Genomic DNA, 21,968 nt, shown 5'->3' with positions numbered 1-21,968 from the left:
TTTCTGCTTTTACAAGCAAATTGCTGCTGTAGTCAAGAGCAGTTTTTACCAGCTCAGAGTCATTGCCAAGATGAAACCCCATTTATCACTTCACAATCTGGAAATAGTAATACACGCCTTCATCACATCACGGCTGGATTACTGCAACTCCCTTTACCTAGGACTCCCTCAATCACTCCTCTCTCGCCTTCAGTTGGTCCAGAGCTCCGCAGCAAGGCTGCTGACTGGATCCAGAAAGCGGGATCATATAACCCCCATCCTAGCATCCCTCCACTGGTTGCCCATCCAGCACAGAATTCATTTTAAAACCGTACTTATGGTTTTTAAAGCCCTAAATTGCCTGGCCCCGCCCTACATCACAGAGCTCATCCACCACCACTCTGCACCAGGTCCCTTAGATCAGGTAGCTTGGGTCTCCTACACGTTCCACGCACTAGGCTAAAACAGAGGGGTGACAGGGCTTTTGCTGTGGCTGCCCCCCGCCTTTGGAACGAGCTGCCGCCTGCAGTCAGAAACGCTCCTTCCATCACCATTTTTAAATCTAGGCTTAAAACACACCTTTTCTCCCTGGCCTTTCCTCCCCTTTTGTGATATCTCGTTTATTTTATATGTTTTCATCTATGTCAGGGATGGGCAACTTTCATGATAAAGAGGGCCACATTTTTTATCATAACCATCGGAGGGCCACATCACTGCACACTTCAACTAAACGTGAGCTGAGAGAAGCTACATAATTTTGAATTTGGTAGATGATTTCCAGTATTCTGGTGCATTTTGGCGATGGCCACTACCTAAAAAATCGTCCAGAATCATAACCTATGTACGGTATGTTAATTGAACCAACATACATTCATTTCATGTTTTCCATGCTCAAACAGCCACATGAATGGTCAGTATTTTTATCAGTGCAAAGGGCTCACATACATCATCATTCAATGAAGTCAAAAAACTGAAAAACAGTGGCCCAACATTAAGTGCAACAACTCAATGAACTCAAACCCAACAAACAGTTGTAGTAGTTGTAGTGGCGACTTAAGTGGATCTTTAATGACTGATATCGCTTCTAAGCGAACTAGACGCATGGGTTTGCCTTTGAATTCTATGAATTCTTCTCATCTTTCTTGAACGAGTTTTCTGTAACTCGATCAATTATTATTATTATTATAATTTTTTTTTTTTTTTTTTTTTTTATATTTATGTGCGGGCTGAGTGGGCATGCGGGCCGCGGGCCGCATGCGGCCCGCGGGCCGCCAGTTGCCCATCCCTGATCTATGTCTATGTATGTGGTATGGCTTCCTTTATATGCCTCTTTGCACCATGTACTGCACTTTGGCCAGTGAAAACTGTTTTTAAATGTGCCTTATAAATACATTTTACTTACTTACTTACTTACTTACTTACTTACTTACTTACTTATTTACTTACTTACTTACTTACTTACTTACTAAACTAGGCTACTTAACTTTTTTATTTAACCCATGTCGCATGGATGTAGCCTATATGTATCGTTCTGTTCTCTATTGAAGTTTGCTCTTCATGTTATTTCCACTTCCATTAAAAAAAATGGTTTTGCGCAATATTAATTTCTGCATGCATATTTAACATTGGTGTACTGGAAAATATATCATGAATTATGGATGAGCAGTCAAGCACACAGCTGGATAAGTTGTTGTCACTACCCGAGCTGTAACTCCTGCCTGATCCGTACTGTACATTTGCACTCAATGTCTATCACGTGTGTGCAGTCAGAGTCCAGCAGGAGGTACCGATCGGGTATGGACAGAAGCAGAGCCATTTATCCTCTCTAAATAGCTCTGAACAGAAGTAACCGGAAAGTTGGCGCAGGCGCGTTGAGTCCAAACACCATGTGACGTACTGAGTTTACGTCGTGCTGGTGCTTCCCCTAGCACTCTCAGCCATGGCGACTGTCAGACGGAAATATTCTCTAGCTAGCTATTCAACTAGCTAGAATCTCTCCCAAATAGGAGTAATAGATAATTATCCAAATGTGTTTATACCGTTTGACCCTTCACAGAGACTACTTCTGAGGTAATGTACTTTTGACAAGGGAAATCAAGATCAAATCCGTCCCTGAATACGAATGAGCAGATTTGTTTTACGCTAACTTGATATTGTTGATAGTAGCTGGTAGGCTTTTGGGCCATTTAAAAATCTTTATTCAATGTTTGTTTTTAATATGTGGTGGACCAATTTTATATCGTATCACAAACCAACTGCTTCGTGTATAACGTATCTTTTACATGATTGCTTAGCAGGGCCTGTGAGATAATATGGAATTCAGGTGGACAACGCTGAGGGAATGTGCGTTAGCTTCCACAGTTCACGGTTTCCACAGCTAGACATTAGTATGTGATTTTGGTGAATTTAAACTTGGATCAGGTCCAAAGGCTGCCATGTTTGGTCGTGACAGGTCAGGGGTTATGGACGTTATAAAATCAAGTGGCGTGACACATCAAGTTTCAAAGGGGTTTAGGAGCCTAACGTTACTGCTGGTATAGTGTATCTTATTGAGTACTCTTTAAAATGGGATAGCAAAGCATGTAAACAGGAGACTCAAAGCTCTTAATATTGTATCAAAGCTATGTTGTGTTGCTCGATATATGTATTTATCATACGCAACATATCAGAATTATATATATATTTTTATGTTTGCGCAAACAAGGAGAGTAACTTGGTGAGGTTGTTGAATGTAAGACAGAGATTAAAACGACACCATCAAAATCTTAAAGAAAACTTATAACAATATATAGTAACGATATTTATATCCGTGTGTGTGTGTGTGTGTGTGTGTGTGTGTGTGTGTGTGTGTGTGTGTGTGTGTGTGTGTGTGTGTGTGTGTGTGTGTGTGTGTGTGTGTGCGGGTGCGCGTGTCATGGATGGGTGGGGGAGAGTGGAAGTCCCGGAGTAAGTTAGAGGCAGGTGGCTTGTTTGTGAATATGTTCAGGTAGCGAGACTCAAGCAAGGTTTTGGTCTTGATCGCCTGAACCCTTTTGCCAAATGGAAGTCTGAAAGAGGGGGAGACCAGGATGGGAACGATCAACGATGCTCTGCCCTGCTCTCTTCCTGGTCTTGTAGTGGTACAGTTCCAGAAGAGGCATGAGGTTGCAGCCGATAGCTTTCTCGGCTGACCGATGTATCCGCTGTAATCTGCTGTTTTCCTTGGCCGTGAACCATGCAGGGATAGAGGTGTTGAGGGTTGAGGATGGACTTTATGATGGCCTGTAGAACTGGATAATCATTTTCTGTGGCAGGTTGAATTTGTTCAGCTGGCAAAGGAAGAACATCCTGTGCTCCCTCTTGATGTTGGGGGATGATCTCCTCCCACCTGAGGTCCTATGAGATTATAATCAGCTCCAAGTTGTCCTGGCTCCACCAGGAAGCCAGTTGGCTAATTTAAGCTATTTTAGAAAAAAGAAGGATCATCCGTAGCTATCATTTGTTAATGTCAACAATTACTCGGCACGGTTTTTTAAGATAAGCTTCCAAATAATCACTAAACTCCCACAGTATCTGTGTTTCATTCAATATGGCTGTTCTTTGGTCCAATGTTTCATATTTTATTCCTTGTCTTCGTTTCTCCAGAGTGGAAATGCAAAACTATCTACAGATGGAGACAGATGATTACAACCTTGGAGAGTTAAGGGCTGGCCCTCCGGACTCATCTCATCCTTTTGAGTCGAGCACCACCAGAAGCTCGATCTCAGAAAGTGAATTCTCATGTCACTGTTGTTATGACATCTTGGTGAACCCCACCACCTTGAACTGTGGCCACAACTTCTGCCGCCATTGTCTCGCTCTGTGGTGGGAGTCTTCACACAAGAACGAGTGTCCGGAGTGTCGCGAGAAGTGGCAGGGCTTTCCAAAAGTAAACATACTGCTAAGGTACATTTATCCAGTTCATCCACTTTATGTTAACCAAGAAATGTACACTGAAATCAAAACCATCAAGCTCAGCTAATTTCTAATAGAGGAGATCAGTGTTTCATACACATGTATGAATCACGGTCTGTAATATCAAAACAATTTCTGGGGGATATTTGCCGAAAAGATTGACCGTTGAAGTCGTATTCTCCATTGGTTTGATTTGAAAATATTAGGTCAGAGGTCAAACTTTTTCCTGGACACAGTGGATTTTGCAGGCAGTGATTTATTTTGTTTACATGTGTATGAAGCAGGACTTTCAACTTGTATTTGAACATGACCCAACATGACGGTTCCCCTTTAATTTGGCTCCACACCCTTTTCTGGGACGGTCAGTGAGGAATCCTCTTGGTAACAGATAACACTTATTTGTCAGCATCTGACGTTCAATGCTCTGACTCTTGTGTGCATGACCCTTAGTTGGACTTTCCCAAACTTTTGATCTGTGTCCCATTCATAAAGGGGAAAATGCACCTAATTCACCGGTTAATTTCTGTTTCTTATGTATTGTTTTACTACCGAATATAACTGCTGAACAAGCTTTTTTGTCTTCTTAGGGATGCAGTTGATAAGTTGTTCTGTACAGCAGTGGAAAAGAGGAGAGCAGAGATCCAGGAAAATCCCAAAATATCCCGGAGTTTGCTGGCATTCCAAAGGTTTGATTTGTAAATACAATAACGATCACTCCCCCTTTGCCCTTTTTGTTTTGTTAGTATCACCGAATCCCTTTGACATTGATTCTTGGAAGATGCATGGCACCTTCACATAATCATGCTGCTTTAAACCAAATGCTTTTCCCTCAAGAGTGTCTTAAAACTAATTCTTCACTATCACATGCATTCAGACACCAAATTTAGCAATGGTATCTTTGGATGATGTGAAAATATTGTATATCCTTTTAGGTATGGTGATGCACAGGGGAGGCCCAAAACCCCTCAACATAGAGGAGCAGGCTTCTTCTTTTCTGGAGTACTGACTGCACTCACATGCGTGGCTGTAAGTTGGTACAAATTGACCCTTGAACTATTTTTTTTATAAAATATTACTTTTTTACCATGAATTCATATAAAGACGTTGTTCAGGATTCAGTTATGGATAAATTATCCATCAGTCTGCTTGCTTTAAATCAGAGAACTGCAATATCTAAATGATGTCGGCATAGATTGGTGCAGCATTTGTTGGTTTGGTTTTGTATATATTTCCGACATAGTTTCCTAGTCCTTCAAACACTTGGCACTGCATGCCATTTGGACAGTTTGGTTAGTCCATGTGGCAGTAGGGAGCAACGTCTCTGTATGCCTAGCTTCGTGGCAGTTATTTATTTGCATGTGTGTGTGAAGAACAGTTTGTGCAGTATGCAAAGAGATTACCGCACTGTTTCCCAATGTCATGAAATGACATTTCATTTGAATGTCCAAGAAAAATCACAACTATGAGTACAAGGTAGCCAACCAAAATACATGTCATGTATCTGTATGAGTATAAGAATTAATCACAAGATATAATGATTTAGTGAGACTGACGGGTGGACCTCGGACCCTCTGGGGGGTGGGAGATAACCGTTTGCTTTTTAAAGTTAAGTGCATCAATCTGGCTAGATCTATGAAGAACTTAAGTGCAAAAATATCGACCCAATCCCATCTCGGGAACAGTTGCATCTAAACATTAAAAACCTGTGTCAATTCATTGTAATTAAGCTCATAAATAACTCCCTGTTGAGAATTGTATATGTTGTTTTATGAATTTATTTTATCACACTTTTGAATTTGACCCATAGGCCGTTGACGGGTTTAGATTAAATATATATCGAAAACAAAGTTTGGGCATTTATATTTCACACAGAAAACCTCTACTATCGATATTATACTATTCATTTTCTGATCAAATGATCAAATCTGTTTACCAAATGAATGCACACAATGCTGGTCCGAACTCCAGAAAATAAACAGGAAAATTCCACTTGGCTTGCTTGCTCTTAATCATCAACACCCTTCCCAGAACAGGTCTCCCAGTCCAAGGTACAGCCCCCAAATAGTTAATTTGGACCTTCTGGAACACTATCCTTCTTTTTGATAATTATTTTCAAACTTATGGTTTTAGCAAAATGAGTCTTCACCTGCAAAACTATTCTGCAACACTAGCCCCAAATTAAACTGGTAGTGAATGCTCATCCCTCAACACCAATTAAATAGATATACATATTTTTAATAAATTTCAGCTTTAAAGGTCCCATGACATGCTATTTTATGTATTCTTTAATATAGGTATTAGTGGGCAACTAACACAGTATTCAAAGACGTTCCTGAAATTCAGCCGTGGTGCAGAGTTACAGCCACTCCGAGCCAGTCGCACATTGAGCTTCCCCCAAATGCGCTGTTTCGGTGGGCGTGTCAAGGAGGAGGGTGGGGGTGTGGCCCTGAGCAGCTTGCAGCCAGGGACGGTACCATGCGCTCTGTTTACAGTGGATGTATCGCAATGGCGAGGCGCACACAGCCTTTAGCCGTGTTCTGTAAATATTCTAGAACACACGGGAGTCCTGGAGCTCTATATCTAAATATTATCATATAGCCTACACAGATATCTATATCATATAATACATATTATCACGGCCAAAAGCTGTGTGAGCCGATATTCCGACGTTCCTGGTTCTTCAACGTCCACATCAACGTGAATACACACACTAACGCAAGTGTTTCTTGTCGGTTCTTTGACGTGTCTTGTATTTCCACAACGAGACTGTCGTGGGGGTTATCTGAGCCATGGTTGAGAAGGAATTGGGGGAAAGGAACTTTGGTTTGACTCGCTGAAGTAGGCTACATGAACTGCGACATGCCGCGAGGCACCATCGCCCGGCAGCGGGCAGCAGGCAGCGCGCAGTTCAGTCGACTTCAGGTTGATGTGAAAGTGGAAGAACCAGAGACGTCGCAGAACCCGTCAAAGTCGTTTGTGATACATAATATCGTCTGGAGGCGCACACAATATGTTATATGATATAGATATCTATGTATTATATGATATTATTTAGATATAGAGCTCCAGGACTGTAACGCAAGTGTTGTACACTTCCTTGTTATTTGGATAACCGTTCTGCTGTTGGTGTGATGGCGCATAACGCGTCGGACTCTCGTCTCTGGTATTTCTACAACGAGACTCGTATTGGGGGTTATCTCAGCCAAAGTTGAGAATGAATTGGGGGGAAGGAACGTTGGCTTTGACTCCCTCAAGAACATGAACCACGACATGGAGGAGAAAGGGATTGTTGGCGGCGAATGTCTCCCGCTTGAGCCCCGCTGGGGGACCACCGCCGGAGGCGGAGGTGCCTAAGCGCTGCCCGGCAAAGATCCCTTTCTCCTCCTTGTCGTGGTTCATGTTCTTGACTTGAGGGAGTCGAAGCCAAAGTTCTTTCCCCCCCAATTCCTTCTCAACCTTGGCTGAGATAACCCCCAATACGAGTCTCGTTGTAGAAATACCAGAGACGAGAGTCCGACGCGTTATGCGCCAAATAACAAGGAAGTGTACAACACTTGCGTTACAGTCCTGGAGCTCTATATCTAAATAATATCATATAATACATAGATATCTATATCATATAATATATTGTGTGCGCCTCCAGACGATATTATGAATCACAAACGACTTTGTCGGGTTCTGCGACGTCTCTGGTTCTTCCACTTTCACATCAACCTGAAGTCGACTGAACCGCGCGCTGCCTGCTGCCAGCTGCCCGCTGCCGGGCTATGGTGCCTCGCGGCAACCGGCGGCATGTCGCAGTTCATGTACTTCAGCGAGTCAAACCAAAGTTCCTTTCCCCCAATTCCTTCTCAAACATGGCTCAGATAACCCCCACGACAGTCTCGTTGTGGAAATACAAGACACGTCAAAGAACCGACAAGAAACACTTGCGTTACAGTGTGTATTCACACACACACATGTGGCGCTCGCACGGTCGAGTCTCATTGGCGGGCCAACGTCTCTGGGCGGGCCATGCAGAGTAAGGGGAGGAGCCGAGATTCCTCATGACGTCATGAGCACAGACATTCCAAATCAGCGCGCTTGAGCCTCCGTTTTTTCAAAGGCGAGCAGAACAGCTAGTGCTCGTTTTACACCAAACGCAAGTTTTAGCCACTGGGGGACCATAGGCAGGCTAGGGGAACTCATATTTATGTTAGAAAACCTCACAAAGTGAGATTTTCATGTCATGGGACCTTTAAGATATTTGGCAACATTACAAATGTGTCCAGTTGCATCACTACCACTGATGCCAAGTCGAATTCAGAACAAATGTTTTCTCCCAACTCTTACCTGCTAGTTACTCGAGCTATCAGCAGGGGTCGGCAGCAATATTATTTGGCCCCCAGATCATTTCAAAAACGACAACAACAATTATCTTTGTATTTTTTCTGTCATGAGCTTGAATTCCGCCTCATGTTTGTAGAACGATATGGCATTAAAGGAGCAATTGAAATTCATTGAAATTAATTCAGCGTTCAGTGTCTCTCCCGACAAGGCTGTATGCTTTGGACTTACACAAATATGTCGAAGTCAAACTAAACAAAGACTTCAGTTAATGTAAAATGACCAATGGATCTCTGCCTCCATTTGTGTCCCTTTCTGCCATCCTGAAGCCTCGAATAAAAACGGCTGAACCCCAACTTACTTGCCGACATTGAGTCCCTCCCTTGCCTGCTTGTGTTTTGCCAGGTGATGCTCCTGGTGTACCACTGGAGCAGTAGTGGGGAGGAGGACCAGCATGACGTACTGATCAGTAAGCCTGTGTCCCGCTGGACCCCTGAGGAGGTGCTGTCCTGGCTGGACAACATGGGGCCTTGGGCACAGCTCTACAGGGGGCCCATCCAGCAGGAGAAGGTCAATGGAAGGTACTGGCAAAGGCAGACCGTTTCTACAAATCCTCACTGTTTGTTTTTGTTTGGTGCAGACGGCCAAATGGAACCTGCATGGTTGTGTCATTGATTTAAAATGAGTCATGTACACCGTATGTCACTCTTGATGTCACCGGTTGGTTAAAGAGTGCTAAGGGTGTACTGTTTGTCTTTCCTCAGGTTACTATTGATGCTGGGGGATGAAGAGTTATCCAGACCGCCCTACAGCATAGAGAACCAGGTCCATCGACGTGCCATACTGACTGAACTGGACAGACTGAAGATCCTGGGAGTCAAACCACCCCAGAACCTCTGGGAGTACAAGGTAATCTGACTACATACTTCACTAGCTTCACTGTATCTTATCCACTGATCAGTAGGCATTCCATGCATATCTATTTTGAATTGTGTGACTTGGGGGAAATCATAACACACAAGACCTGCAGCCTTTAAAGTGATAGCCAGTGCGCAATGTGATTGTATGTCTGGATAATAGGCTTGCGCCACATAACGGCATCTCCCATGTAGCTCTCACGCGAACGTTGCCGATCGCACCATCTTCATAACATAATCCAGACACACGCAGTCAATTCACTACACGAAAGACAATAAACTGTCTGAGTCCTTATTTGTTAGGCAAATGTTAGCAACAACACCACTCCTTCCCGGTAGCTGTCCTTTTCTCTGCCTGCGTCTATTGATACTAGCAGAGCTTATCACAGTTGATACTGTTACATTTGAATATATTTTGGATTAAATCGGTGTCGGCGGTCTGATATTATCCCTTTTATAGCTCCTTTGCTTAGTGCATGATTGAGTGTTGGACTGACTCATTCCAATAAATAGTAATCCCACTGATTCCTTCTTCTTGTTTAGTGATGTTGAAGGGGACATATTATGAAAACAACTCTTTCCCTGGGATTTGGGGTGTTGTTTTGGATCTCTGGTGCTCCCACATGCATACAAACTTTGAAAAAAGTCTGTACATGATTTTTTTGAGTGAGATATGCGTTTCCGGAAGTACCCCGCCTACAGTTAGCAAACGAGCGAGTCCGCACTGTTTCGGCGCCCCCTCCTACGTAGGAGGGGGGCACAGTTGAATATTAACTCCCACTTTCCTACTCCCGTCCAATCAGAGCATAGCTAAGATTTTGTGGACCAGCGGACGAGCAGCTCCGGCGGGGGGGAACTCGGCGGCAGTCCTGCAGCTAAGCTCCGGGAGTACAATCCCTGCCGGAGTGCTTCGGCAGCAGCCGGATGGCTTCGACGGCGGGGGTGACATGGAGGAGAAAGGGATTGAACTCCCGGAGCTGAGCTGCCGGACTGCCACAGATCTACCCCCGCCGAAGCACCGCCGAATCTCCAGCGGTGTACTCCGGGAGCTGAGCTGCGGCCGAGGCTTTCCGGCTGCTCCGGCGGGTGTACTCCGGGAGCCGAACTGCAGCCGAAGCCTGAAGGTCCGGCGGGGGTAGGTCTCGGCGGCAGTCCGACTGCTCCGGCGCGGGGAGCTCGGCGGCAAGTCCGGCAGCTCAGCTCCCGGAGTACAATCCCTTTCTCCTCCATGTCGCGGTTCATGGACTTCAGAGAGTGAAGGCAAAAGTTCCTCTCCCCCAATTCCTCTCAACCATGGCCGAGATATCCGAGTCTTTACTCTACGAGTCTTTACTTGTTGTGGAAGTGCAAGAGACGTCAGACGCCGTCTTTATGATTCATAATATCATCCGAGGCGCACATAGCTTTTGGCCTGGATATTAGATATAATATTATATAAATAAATACCCATATATAATATTATTATTATTATTATCATTATATTATAGATATAGAGCTTGAGTGCCCTATACCACGAAGCTCGCTGAACATACCCAGGCTTTCTTGGGAAAACCTGGCTCGACAGAGCCGCAACTCGCAATCAGAGTTAAATGGTACCACGAAGCTCACTTTAGATTCAATTAGTTGAACCAGGTTTTCCGCTTTAGGTTCAGTGCGCGTTCACGTGAAAGGGGCGTTTTTTGCGGTTTAATTTAGCAGTTAAACAAAATGCGATCTCTTTGTTTACAGTTACCAACGACCAACTGATGATTGGGGGTTCGATTCCCTAGTGATGCAAGGTCTTTTCTTTCATTTTGGACTGCACACACATCGCGAGTGACGGATACTCGCACAATGTACACACATCACTGTCTTTACAATTTCTAGGCAACCGAAGTTTAAAGATTGTCAAGTGGTTAACTCTTGAATCGCATGTACTAAGACCTGATGGGTTAGTGGTCAGAGAACAACTCATTAATGTGGGGATAAGGGGTTAGATTCCTTAATGAAGCTAGCTTTTTTCTTTCATATTGGACTGGATGTTTGTATGCCATTTTGCGTAACTTGTAGTTTATGATGAAGAAATGTTACTGGGGTTAAGGTTAGGGTAACACTAAGGGTAAGACACAAAGTGTTTTTGCAACACAATATTTCTTACAATAACAAAGTCCAAAGTTTTGATGACTCCAGTAGGAAACTTAAGATACCTAGAGAAATGCGTGAGTGCTCACAAAACATCAACAAGTCAGCAGTGTGGTACAGGGTGATCATTTCTGATATACAGTACAAAAGCTGAAACTATTAGCCAGGAGTGGGAAAGATGCAGACGCAGACGTGGGAAGCAATAAGACGCACCAACACACAGTTGCCTGTTGCAAAATGGTTCAGAGTTTAATAGAAATAGTTAGGGTTAGCTGGTATGGCGTTATCTGGTATGGCTATAGTCTAATGTTAGCTTAGTTCGTGTTGTTTCGTCATGTTAATCGCTAGTAATAGTAAGTCAGGAATGTCACCCACCCTCCATCGCGTACGACACTGACGCTCGTAATCTGTAGTGCAAGGGAGTTCGTGCACAGATCCCTGAGACAAACGGCTACGCGCACACATGCAAACCCATAGCGAGTGACGTAGGACGTAAAGTCCCGCCCAGGTCGAAGTGGCGTCGATTTAGAGAGTCCCTTAAAGCTACAGACACCAGAAACAGCGCGTTCAGAAGGGACTGAAACAGAGGGTTTTAGCGGTAGGCGAGATTTTTTTTTCCAGTGTTTTCTAGAACTCAAATACTATGTTTACTTGTTGGGAAAACACCATAATATTCCTCCTTTAAATTTATTTCACGCTCCTTCATGTCTAAAGCTGTGCTTATTATTCTACCAGTTGCTTCACATTTGCTTCACACAGTCACATTTATGAACGTTTTTTTTTATAAATGTTTCTCCGAGGCAGCCAATTTCTCCCAACCAGGCCTGGAATTTCCTAATTTTAGAAGCAAGACCGCTTGACCTTGAGGGCACACAGGGCAATTGCAAGGGCATCAAGGCCATAAGTAAAATAAATGTGATTTTGATTTCACTGAAATGTGCTAATCCATTTCTAAAAACATTAATGCCTTTTTAAGGTTTAGAAGACGTTTATGGTCACATACCATCACAATCATCGAAGCTTCGAGGCACTAAAATGAACAAGTGATAATGAAAAACATCTTCAATTCGATCTATCAATTACATTTTAATCAGAATCCTTTGGGGATGGGGAATCAGGGAGGTTCTGGTGCTTCTTTGGCCCATACAGAATTTATTCTGGCCTTCTTTTGGCAACTCCAGCTATCCACCGTCTTACCACAGATGTTTAACTCTGATCCTCGGCAGGAGAACAGCCCTTTGACCTAAAGACCCTGATTTTGTCTTTCCCCGGCAGGCGGTCAACGCAGGGAAGTCTCTGTTCCTCCTCTACGCACTCAAGAGCTCCCCTCGCCTCACGCTCTTCTACGTGTACCTCTTCGACTACACAGAAACATTTTTGCCTTTCCTGCACACCTGCTGCCCTGCCATCACAGATGGTGTCCAATCAGAGGACAGCGGCCGCCTCATCGACACGCAGGTACGGCCAACTTCAAACCCCTGTCGTGTCATTAGGTATTCTAGTCTTTTTCTTTAGCCTGTTTGTATCATAAACAAGGTAAATCATGCATCTAGAAGTTGGATCTTATTAAGTCACTATCTTGGCAAATCATTTGATGGCACATAATTGTGTTGGTAAAATGTTGACTTCAATGTCAAAGGTTAACCAGCAATAAATGTGTTATTTGATTTCTGTATATTTCCTAAATCCACATTTAACCACTTAATCTGTGTGTGTGTGTGTGTGTGTGTGTGTGTGTGTGTGTGTGTGTGTGTGTGTGTGTGTGTGTGTGTGTGTGTGTGTGTGTGTGTGTGTGTGTGTGTGTGTGTGTGTGTGTGTGTGTGTGTGTTCTACTAGCAACCACCCAACCAGCGGCAATGGTCCGAGTTTCTGGTGAAGTACGTGCTGCTTCCGTACCAGCTGATCGCAGAGTTCTCCTGGGACTGGTTGGCGGTCCACTACTGGACGTCCCGCTTCATCATCGTTAACGCCATGTTGCTCTCCGTCCTGGAGGGCTGCGCCTTGTGGAGGCTGTGCACCGGAGCCCGGATCAGGTACAGACAGACACGTCTTGGGAAGGGGGGCCCAGGGTAGTGTGGGCACGGGCTAGGGTTTTCACCGGCCAGTCTAAAGGTACTTGGTTTGATTCCCTAACGTCAAGCGGCTTATACCCGCTTCTTATACCAAGTATCTGAATTCACTGTGAGACCCTTAGGGATGATAAAAATCAGATGAAAATTGTCTGCGGGATAAAAGAAAATGAGAAATAGTGGCGACTGTTATTATGAAGTTCTCTCAGTCTACCAATGTAACTGCTATAAACGATTCTTAACAATGCCTTTCTCCACCTCTAGGACTCTACCCAGTCGGATGTGGAGCCACTTCTGGAAGATCTCGTCGCAGGGCTTTGCCTTTGCCCTCATGTGGCCTTTTATCCCGCAGTTTGTGTGCAACTGCCTCTTCTACTGGGCTCTCTATTTCAACCCCATCATTAACATAGACCTGGTGGTGCAGCAGCTGATCCACCCGGAAACCCACGCACTGTGAGGGCCCAACGCATGCTTCAGTCTACACCACGCCGCTGCCACCCCACACGTAACATAAGAAAGGGCGTAGCAATGAGACCCGGACTAATATCGCTGCTTCAGAGGACGTGCTTTTGATTGCCAGTCATGTTTTGGAACCCTTGCGTGAGACGGATTTGGTTGGAGAAAAAAAAAATACTTTCTTGAATGATGCACTGACTACAGAGAAACAGTATCATTATGAGGAAGAGATGAACTTTCTACTACTGTGATCAACTTGCATAACGCACCTGTTCAGCCTCAATGTGCAGCAAAACTATTGTGTTGATGGTTATTCATTTTGCCCACTTTGTTGGATGCTTATTGTCAACAAGGGGTGTTTGCTTAAAGCTAAGGACTTTGCAGCGTTCAGTTTTCTGGGGGGTTGGGAAATGGATCACATTGTCCTCAACCTGTTCCTTTTCACTTTTAATGACAAATGTCTTAAACATAGAGGTTTGATAGCGATTGTTTGATCTACAGGTAAATATCAAGTTCCATGCAAACATTGTTTAATGTATGTGTCTATTACCAAATAATATACATTATATCGACTGCCTATGCAATTTTATTTTATAAAGGGGGTTTCATTAAAATTGAAAAAAAAGCTGAATTTGGCTAGCCTTATCCTTGAAGTCTGGCTCTGGGTGGTAACCTTAGTCGATTTAGATCAGGTGCTTAATCGGTGTATCTGAAAACAAACCTGTAAAATATGGGCAAGGTTGTGTTGCATCTTCACGTGAACCTGAAATCGTAGTTTATTTAAAGGGGATGCAAACAATGGCATTTTAGTGGCCGTTCTTGAATGTTGAGGTGCATTTTACACATCTTTTCATTCTATGTGAAATTCTGCACTTTTTTTAATCAGTGTAAAATATGTGTAATTTAAAAGTATTTTAAGTATGTAGTTATTGCATTGCACATTTTTTTGAAAATAATTTCCTGCAAAATGATGTTCCATTTATATTTTGTGGCAAGCAACTAGAGTTATTATATTTTTTACATGATTTACACTCAGCATTGAACTGTGATTATGCTATTGCGAGTAATTGGATGTTGGAAACAAATAAAAGGTTTATAAATATTGATCAGTGGGTGTGCTTTTTATGGTGTTATGTAGGAGCGATGATACGTTTTAAAATCTCCCTCTTCGAAGTTAAACATGAGGGCTGTCTCCACCTAGTGTCAACGGTGCGTTCGTGTTGTCGCTACAAAGTAGGGATAGTGTAGCAGTAGCATCCTTCCATTTAACGCAAATGCCCAAACAATGTTTCTCCTTAATACGTTAGAATGATTATTATTCGGAAAACCATCTTAACAATAGATTTTAAATGAAACCATTTTTTTAGCACCTTGTCATAACCGTCGTTCAAAACAAGTTCAATTATATTTCTGCGGATTTATTTAGTATCTACAAAAGGCGACTCTCCCTTGCGCCGGCAGAGCGGAAGTTATAAGTATACGTGGGTAAGAAAGGTTGGTCTATCCGTGTTCGGAAGCCTATTCCATTAACAGCAGCAATGTCCAATCCAGGGTAACAGGATAATATGTCGCTCAGTGGCCCTCCCCAACCCTTCAGAATAATGGACTTGTTCCGCACCACCTGGCGCGTATAAATGGGAGGCAGAGCCAAAAACCTGTAATGCTGCGCCGGTTGTGGCAGTCTCTTCGGCAGGTGCTGTTTCTGATGGCCCGGAGACCTGATCTTGTCTGTGGGGCTGTCCTGCTCAGTGTCCTTCTCATACTGGCTGTCAAGTTCACATGCAGGTAACAACAGTACAGCAAAACAATATCTTAGGTTAGCTAATTAACAGAGTAACTAGGCGTTGTTATTTAGCTTGTTTATGGCTGGTTTAAACAGCTTCCTGTGTATACTTGTTACTCAGTTGTAGTAATAGGCTATTCATAAACTACTACGCTATGCTGAACGACCCTCTAGTATTTCCATTGATTTTATTGAATAGTATATAGGTTATTATTTACTTTGCAGTGTGTTTTGCTATACAGGATGCACACATGCATAACTAATGAGTCAGTCTATGCCATGCGAGGCAGCTGTCAGTTAGCATTATAGACTAGAATTTATACATTCATGTATGAGTTTGATGTCTGAATATTCAGTACAATACAAACCCCTCCTTTTTCTTTCTGAGGTTCCTCCATCTTCATCTATTTGAACCTGACTCGTCTTGTACATTTAGAAAGCAATGGAAAGACAAACATCAGCACTGGGGTACTACTGTTTTTCAGCCGTGCTAAAAATGTCGTGGCTGCAGCCCGGCCGCCAGTGCGGTTCTTCTCCGCTGAAGCACCGGTGGTGGACCTCTACTTGGGCCAGTTGGACCAGGTAAGGATGCAAAAAGAGCATGAACAAGATGTGGTGTTGCATTACAAAGGATTATATAGAGTCTTTAAAAGCATACCACCATACACCAGAAGTCGGTGTTGCAAAGCCCCAAAAAAGGATTGTCTAATGTTTAGGGTGTTTGACTCCAAGCGGAAAAGGTTGAGATCCTGATGTCTTTGATGATACCCATACTCTTTCTAGATGGTGGTTTAGGCCCAATCCCATTTCTACCCCTTACCCCATCCTCTTATCCCTCCCCCTTGTTTTGAAGGGGTAAGGGGAAGGGGTAAGTGGAAGGGGGTAAGGGGTATAAATGGGATTGGGCCTTATTCTCTGACAATAAAACCTCCCTCACCAGGTAGAGCGACTGAGGAGTGTGGCCGAGGTGTCTCTCATCTTCTTCTATGCACCGTGGTGTGCACACTCCATGGCCGCCCGGCACGAAGTCCAGACGGTGGCCAAAAAGTTGGCCAAACAGGTAGAGCATGGACATGTGGGTGTAGCACCCAAATGGGTGCTACATACTGGTGGTGGTTAGTGAGGTCCCCCCCCCCCCCCCCCCCCCCCTTCACTGTAGGCGTCTTTGAGTGTCTAGAAAAGCGCTAAATAAATTCAATGAATTATTATTATTATTATGTAAGGGAATAGAGGATAATATTATCCAGCTAGAGTGGAGAGCCAGCTATAACAGACAATAATATAATTGATATGGGTGCTGTAAGTTTTGTTTGTTTTTAACCTCACTCTTTTTGATCAAACAACCAAACAGGTGCAGTTTGTGGCTGTCAACTGCTGGTGGAGCCAGGGAAAATGCCGGAAACAGAATCGTTTATTTCAGTACCCAGTCATCCATCTGTTCTACAAAAGGTAAAGCAGAAGACAACAATGTTATTGCAGTTTATTGTTGCATGCAGGAAATGTATGCAATTCATACTTCTCTTTTTTAATGCGTATTGTTAATGTGCACCTGTGATGTTTCTGTTCCAGATTTGGGCCTATCGACTACAGAGGGCCCTTTATTGCTGCCTATGTGGAGAGCTTTGTGCTCCGAGTGCTCACACCGCTAACCTACCTACCCTCAAGGGCCACGCTGAAAGACTTTCTCTCCTACCACGAGGTGGGTCCCAGCCAGGCTTGTGGGTTCAGCTGAGTGATGGGTCACGTCCATTTAGTCTAGCTCTAGACATACAAGTCCACAGAGTTATAACCTCCAAGGGCTTTCTTTTTACCATCATTTTCTTAATCTATACTTTAAACAAACACCTGCCATCGATTTACACAGAGGTGGTTGCTTACCTCTTTGCATCAGGCTCTCGAGTCGCAACAAAGATATTCAAAACGTGCGTTTTAACCTTTTTCTATAATTTGCCTTTCTCTCTTGGATCTTCTAGCCAGGGGTAGTTGGATTCTTCCAGTTCAACTCCTCTCCTCAACCCCCAGGGTACCTCACCTACCTGTCATCTGCCCTGCAGGCCCTCAAGAGGGGTAAGGCCAGCTCGAATCTACCCCTATGAACTGGTTACTTTGCAGTACAAAGCTCTTGGACTTTTTTGGACATTTTTATGGTCCCTTAATTCGTCCCTGGGTAAGACTTCAGCAGTGATTTAAATATCTTGCTGTGTATTAAACTCTATGTCAGCATTGATTGATTGAGGTACCGCTCCTTTTTTTAACTCTACTATGTGTGTGTGCACGTGTGTGTGTGTGTGTGTGTGTGTGTGTGTGTGTGTGTGTGTGTGTGTGTGTGTGTGTGTGTGTTGCAGATTTCCGTGGTGGCACACGTTTTGGGGTGGTGACCAACAGACAGGTAGCGGAGGCCATCTCCATCCAAGAGGATCAGACTGTATACCTCCATCGGCGATTCAACTCTTCCTTGGTAAAAAATGATAATAATCTAATATTTTTGAAGAGGCTCTCTTCAAGTTACAATAACATTGTCTCAACGTGGATGTGTTTTTTTCTGAAAAAGAAAAAAAAACAGTAATACCAGACAAATGCATCTTATACTCGAATCATAGTATTGTGCGGCCGTACAGCATCGAAAGCCCAGCACGGTCGTGCCCTTTGCCGGCGTGCTGAACCCAACCTCTCTCCTCCCAGATTTTCCCCCGTCGGGAGCAGAACTTCACGTCGGAGGGCATCTGTAGCTGGGTGTTTCAGCACCAGGAGAGGGTCCTCCGCTGGCTGCAGCCCCCGGGCACCAAGTCCACCCTCCTGGAGCAGGAGCTGACCAAAGGCCCCGCGCTACTGCTCTTCATGCCCCACAATCCCCTCAGCGCAGAGGCCCATCCCCATCTGAAGCAGGTTAGTATCAGATGAGTGGATCTAAGTAATAATAACACATTTTATTTTAAAAGCGCCTTTCGAGCTGCCCAAGAACAATGTACAAATAAAGTGCATATAGTCAATAAAAGGACATACATAGTCAATAGCAATCACACACATGATCAGATAACACTGACAATATGGACATAAAAGGGGATGTCCATTTCATATTTCTTGCGCCCCCTCTTCTCAAGTTCATTACTGCTTGGTTTCCACTAACGGGTCGACCCTCGTCTAGTCTTCACCAATCATTGCGGCACGTTTAACAATAAACCGCTGATGGGCTTTGGTTTTAACATCCCCCCCCCCCCCCCCCCCCCCCGTGGCTACGTGGTTTCCCCCAGGTGGCGGACATCGCTCTGCGCTACCACAGCTGCGACCGAAGCGAGCGCCGGCGCTGGCCCGACGCCGGGGTCCCGGCGGGCTGCCAGTCGGTGGTGGTGCAGCCGGGGTCGAGCCGCGCCGACGGCAGCACCACCGTGTGCGAGCTGTGCCTCAACACGTCACGGCCCGGCGCCCGGACCTCCGCCGCCACGCCCTGCTCGTGCCTCTCCAGGGCCCGGGGAGGGGGAGGAGCCCTGCTGCTCCTCCACCGGTCGGACGGGGTCGCCGCGACCGTTCCCGCCGTGGCCGCGGGGACGTCGCCCGCCACCTGTAGCAACTTCCGCTGCGGCTACGACCCGTTCAGCCTGTACAGCGCCTGCTGCCGGAGGAGGCAGCTGGAGCCCCACGGCGCCCCGCCTCCGGCGACCGACGCAAGTTCCGAGGATCACGGTGCGGACTTCGTCCCTCCCCCTTCGTCTCCCTCCTCCTCCTCCTCTTCTTCTTCTTCTTCCTCCTCCTCCATCCCTCCATCCTTCGACGAGGCGGTGAACATCACAGGGCTCCGCTGCCGCACCAACAAGACGCTGAACTTCTATGTGCTGGACGTGGCCTTGACCTGGCCCCTGGCCGCGAGGCTGGGAGCGCCCGGCAACGCCAGCGGCTCCCGGCCCGAGGCGGCCCTGGGACAGGGGGGGGGCCGAGACTGGTCGTTTGCCACCATCGTCGACCTGAAGGACGAGGTCCACTACGTCCTGGACCACAGCCCGGCGCACAGCCTGGCCGAGGCCCTGGGTAAGACTGGGGCAGCGTTTCACTATCTTTATTCTCGTTTTGTATTGGCGTCAATGTCAGCATTGTGTGTGTGTGTGTGTGTGTGTGTGTGTGTGTGTGTGTGTGTGTGTGTGTGTGTGTGTCCGTCTTCCAGAGGCCTTCATCAGGAACTTCAGCGCCCCTTACAGCCCCCTGCAGAGGCATCTGGTGGGAGAGACGGGGCCCGGCGGGGCGGGCCCCACAGCGGGGTCCGGGCGTCCGTCCCAGGAGAAGCCCCAGAAGCGGCCCCTCATCGTGGAGCTCACCACCGCCTCCTTCGGCCCCTCCATCATGGAGGCCGACAAGGTACACCGGGAGCGGGGGGCCACAGTACAGTACCATCTCATGGAAGCCATTGGCTGTGTGGAAATGTTTTGTATTGTGTTGTTCCTCAAGGACGTGCTGGTGTTTTATTACACCCAGTGGTGTGGTTTTTGCACTGCTCTCAACCACGTCCTCATCCAGCTGGCCCGGTTGTTCCAGGGAAACGGCACCATGACCATCGCGAGGTAGGTTGTGCCGGCTCGGACGTGTCACTGTTGGGAGAGGCCGTAGTTGTGGAACGTTGCGGTTTAAAACGCGTGTCAAACGCATGTGCTCTGCGCAGAGTCAACGTCGCGCGCAATGACCTCTCCTGGGAGTTCATGGTGGACCATGTTCCGGCCATCCTGCTTTTTCCCAGACACAGGTGAGAGACACGCACGTACACGCACGTACACGCACGCACGCACACGCATAAGGAGCCAAGAGACAGACTTTGTATTTGTTTAACCAGTTAGGTAAGAAACCTGGGGGCATAATACTGCAGCCTCTAGCTTGAAGGAAAGTCAATGCTTAGACTTGAAAATGTTCAGTACTTATAAACCTACAAAACACGCAGAGGCAGTGTTGACTGTCTCTCTCTATATAAGATTTAGGTTGATCTATTTTTGGACAGGGGTGACATAATATCTCAACAGCAGCACTGATGTCATTTGATAGCTAGCTACTACTACTATGAACACAGCGTGCTGTTTAATCTTTTCGTGTTTGGTTTTAAAGGTCCCATATTATGCCACCAGATGTGAGTGTGATTAGCCGTTACAAGCTGTTTTTGAAAATCTGCCTCTTCTGACATCACAAGTGGGCGTGTCCACCTAGAGGTGTGCTGGATAGATCAGTCTACCAGTCTACCACGTGGACTGTAGCACACGTTGGTCATCTGTCCGTCATACATCTAGGTGGACACGCCCACTTGTGATGTCAGAAGCGGCAGATTTTCAAAACGGCTTGTGTCGGCTAATCACACTCACACCTGGTGGTTTAAAATGTCCCCTTTTTAATGATGATCCCACTCGTCCAGGAAACACCAGAGCGTCAAGTTCCCCAGCGACGAGCTCATCACCCTGCCCAACCTCCTGCGCTTCCTCCTGAAGCACACGGGCCCCGCCCACCGCCCGGGGGGTCCATCGGGAAAGAGCCCCACCGCTGAGGGGGCCCCGGGACCCGGCCCCGGCCCCGGCCCCGCCCCGGGACCCAGCGTCCTCCACGCCGAGCTCCACCTGCTCCAGGACGAGCTGCGGGCGCTGCACCTGGCCCGCAAGCGGCTGGCGCTGCAGCTGGCGCGGCTGTGGCAGGACCACCAGCCGCTGGTCCTGGAGGCGCGCGGCGTGGAGCTCCACCGGGAGCGGCTGAAGGAGCAGCACCGCCAGAAGAGCCGGCAGCTGGGCACGGCGGTGCGGCGGCTGCAGGAGCTGGCGGACGCCTGGGAGGGCCACCTGGGCCACGACGGCCCCCTGCTGCGTGCACTGCTGGAGGCGCTGCGGGAGAGGGCGGAGCGGGAGGAGGAGCAGGAGGTGGAGGAGGAGGAGGAGGAGCGGGGCGAGATGGGGGGGGCGGAGAAGGAGGGGGTTCATGACCAGTAGGGATGGCGTTGGGGGGTGGGGGGGGACGGGGACGACAGGGAAGATGGGGGGTCTCCACGACGTGAAGGCCTGGAGCTGAGGAGGTATAGGAAGATTAAGAAAAAAGAAAAACATGTTTTTTTTGGTTGTTTTTTTTAATGAAGGGTCGGTCTTGTGCGAAGTGGAACTATACAGCTGCTACCAGACGACGGAAATGAGCAGAGACCGCCACACCGCTCACGCTTCGACGGCAGTAACACAGACTTCTTTTTTTTCTACAGAGAACCGTCAGACGCACTACGAAGGGCAACCGACCAAAACGGATCACAGTAGTCCTTCATTTTCGTTTTCTTTTCTTTTTTCTTCTTCTTTTTTTTTTTTTAACAAAGCCAATGTAACTCTATAAGCCAATAAAGGTTGGAGGAAGTAACTAGAGCCGCCATTGCATTACAGAGACGCT

The 21,968-nt window shown here is 46.3% G+C and overlaps 2 protein-coding genes across 3 annotated transcripts; both read left to right on the top strand.

Moving 5' to 3' along the window:
* Positions 1-1,861: 1,861 nt before the first annotated feature.
* On the top strand, positions 1,862-14,907 carry LOC115540222 (bifunctional apoptosis regulator). Its single transcript, XM_030351335.1, has 9 exons — positions 1,862-2,049; positions 3,604-3,903; positions 4,500-4,598; positions 4,845-4,938; positions 8,644-8,819; positions 9,003-9,147; positions 12,552-12,734; positions 13,113-13,309; positions 13,610-14,907. The coding sequence occupies exons 2-9, from the start codon at positions 3,611-3,613 to the stop codon at positions 13,800-13,802; spliced, it is 1,380 nt and encodes a 459-aa protein (XP_030207195.1). The 5' UTR covers positions 1,862-2,049; positions 3,604-3,610; the 3' UTR covers positions 13,803-14,907.
* A 362-nt stretch (positions 14,908-15,269) lies between these two features.
* On the top strand, positions 15,270-21,737 carry txndc11 (thioredoxin domain containing 11). Of its 2 annotated transcripts, none has more exons than XM_030351329.1 (13): positions 15,270-15,586; positions 16,070-16,166; positions 16,525-16,659; positions 16,936-17,033; positions 17,154-17,283; positions 17,558-17,651; positions 17,930-18,042; positions 18,267-18,470; positions 18,836-19,607; positions 19,741-19,931; positions 20,022-20,134; positions 20,233-20,313; positions 20,968-21,737. In XM_030351329.1, the coding sequence occupies exons 1-13, from the start codon at positions 15,462-15,464 to the stop codon at positions 21,527-21,529; spliced, it is 2,715 nt and encodes a 904-aa protein (XP_030207189.1). In that variant the 5' UTR covers positions 15,270-15,461; the 3' UTR covers positions 21,530-21,737. The 2 variants fall into 2 exon arrangements, with proteins under 2 accessions (XP_030207189.1, XP_030207190.1); XM_030351330.1 differs by having other exon boundaries at positions 15,271-15,586; positions 16,525-16,644.
* Positions 21,738-21,968: the final 231 nt, after the last annotated feature.

This window comes from Gadus morhua, chromosome 3 (genome assembly GCF_902167405.1).
Source record: "Gadus morhua chromosome 3, gadMor3.0, whole genome shotgun sequence".
NCBI lineage: Eukaryota > Metazoa > Chordata > Actinopteri > Gadiformes > Gadidae > Gadus > Gadus morhua.
The sequence above is the reverse complement of the archived record's forward strand: the minus strand, read 5'-3'. Positions and strand labels throughout refer to the sequence as shown.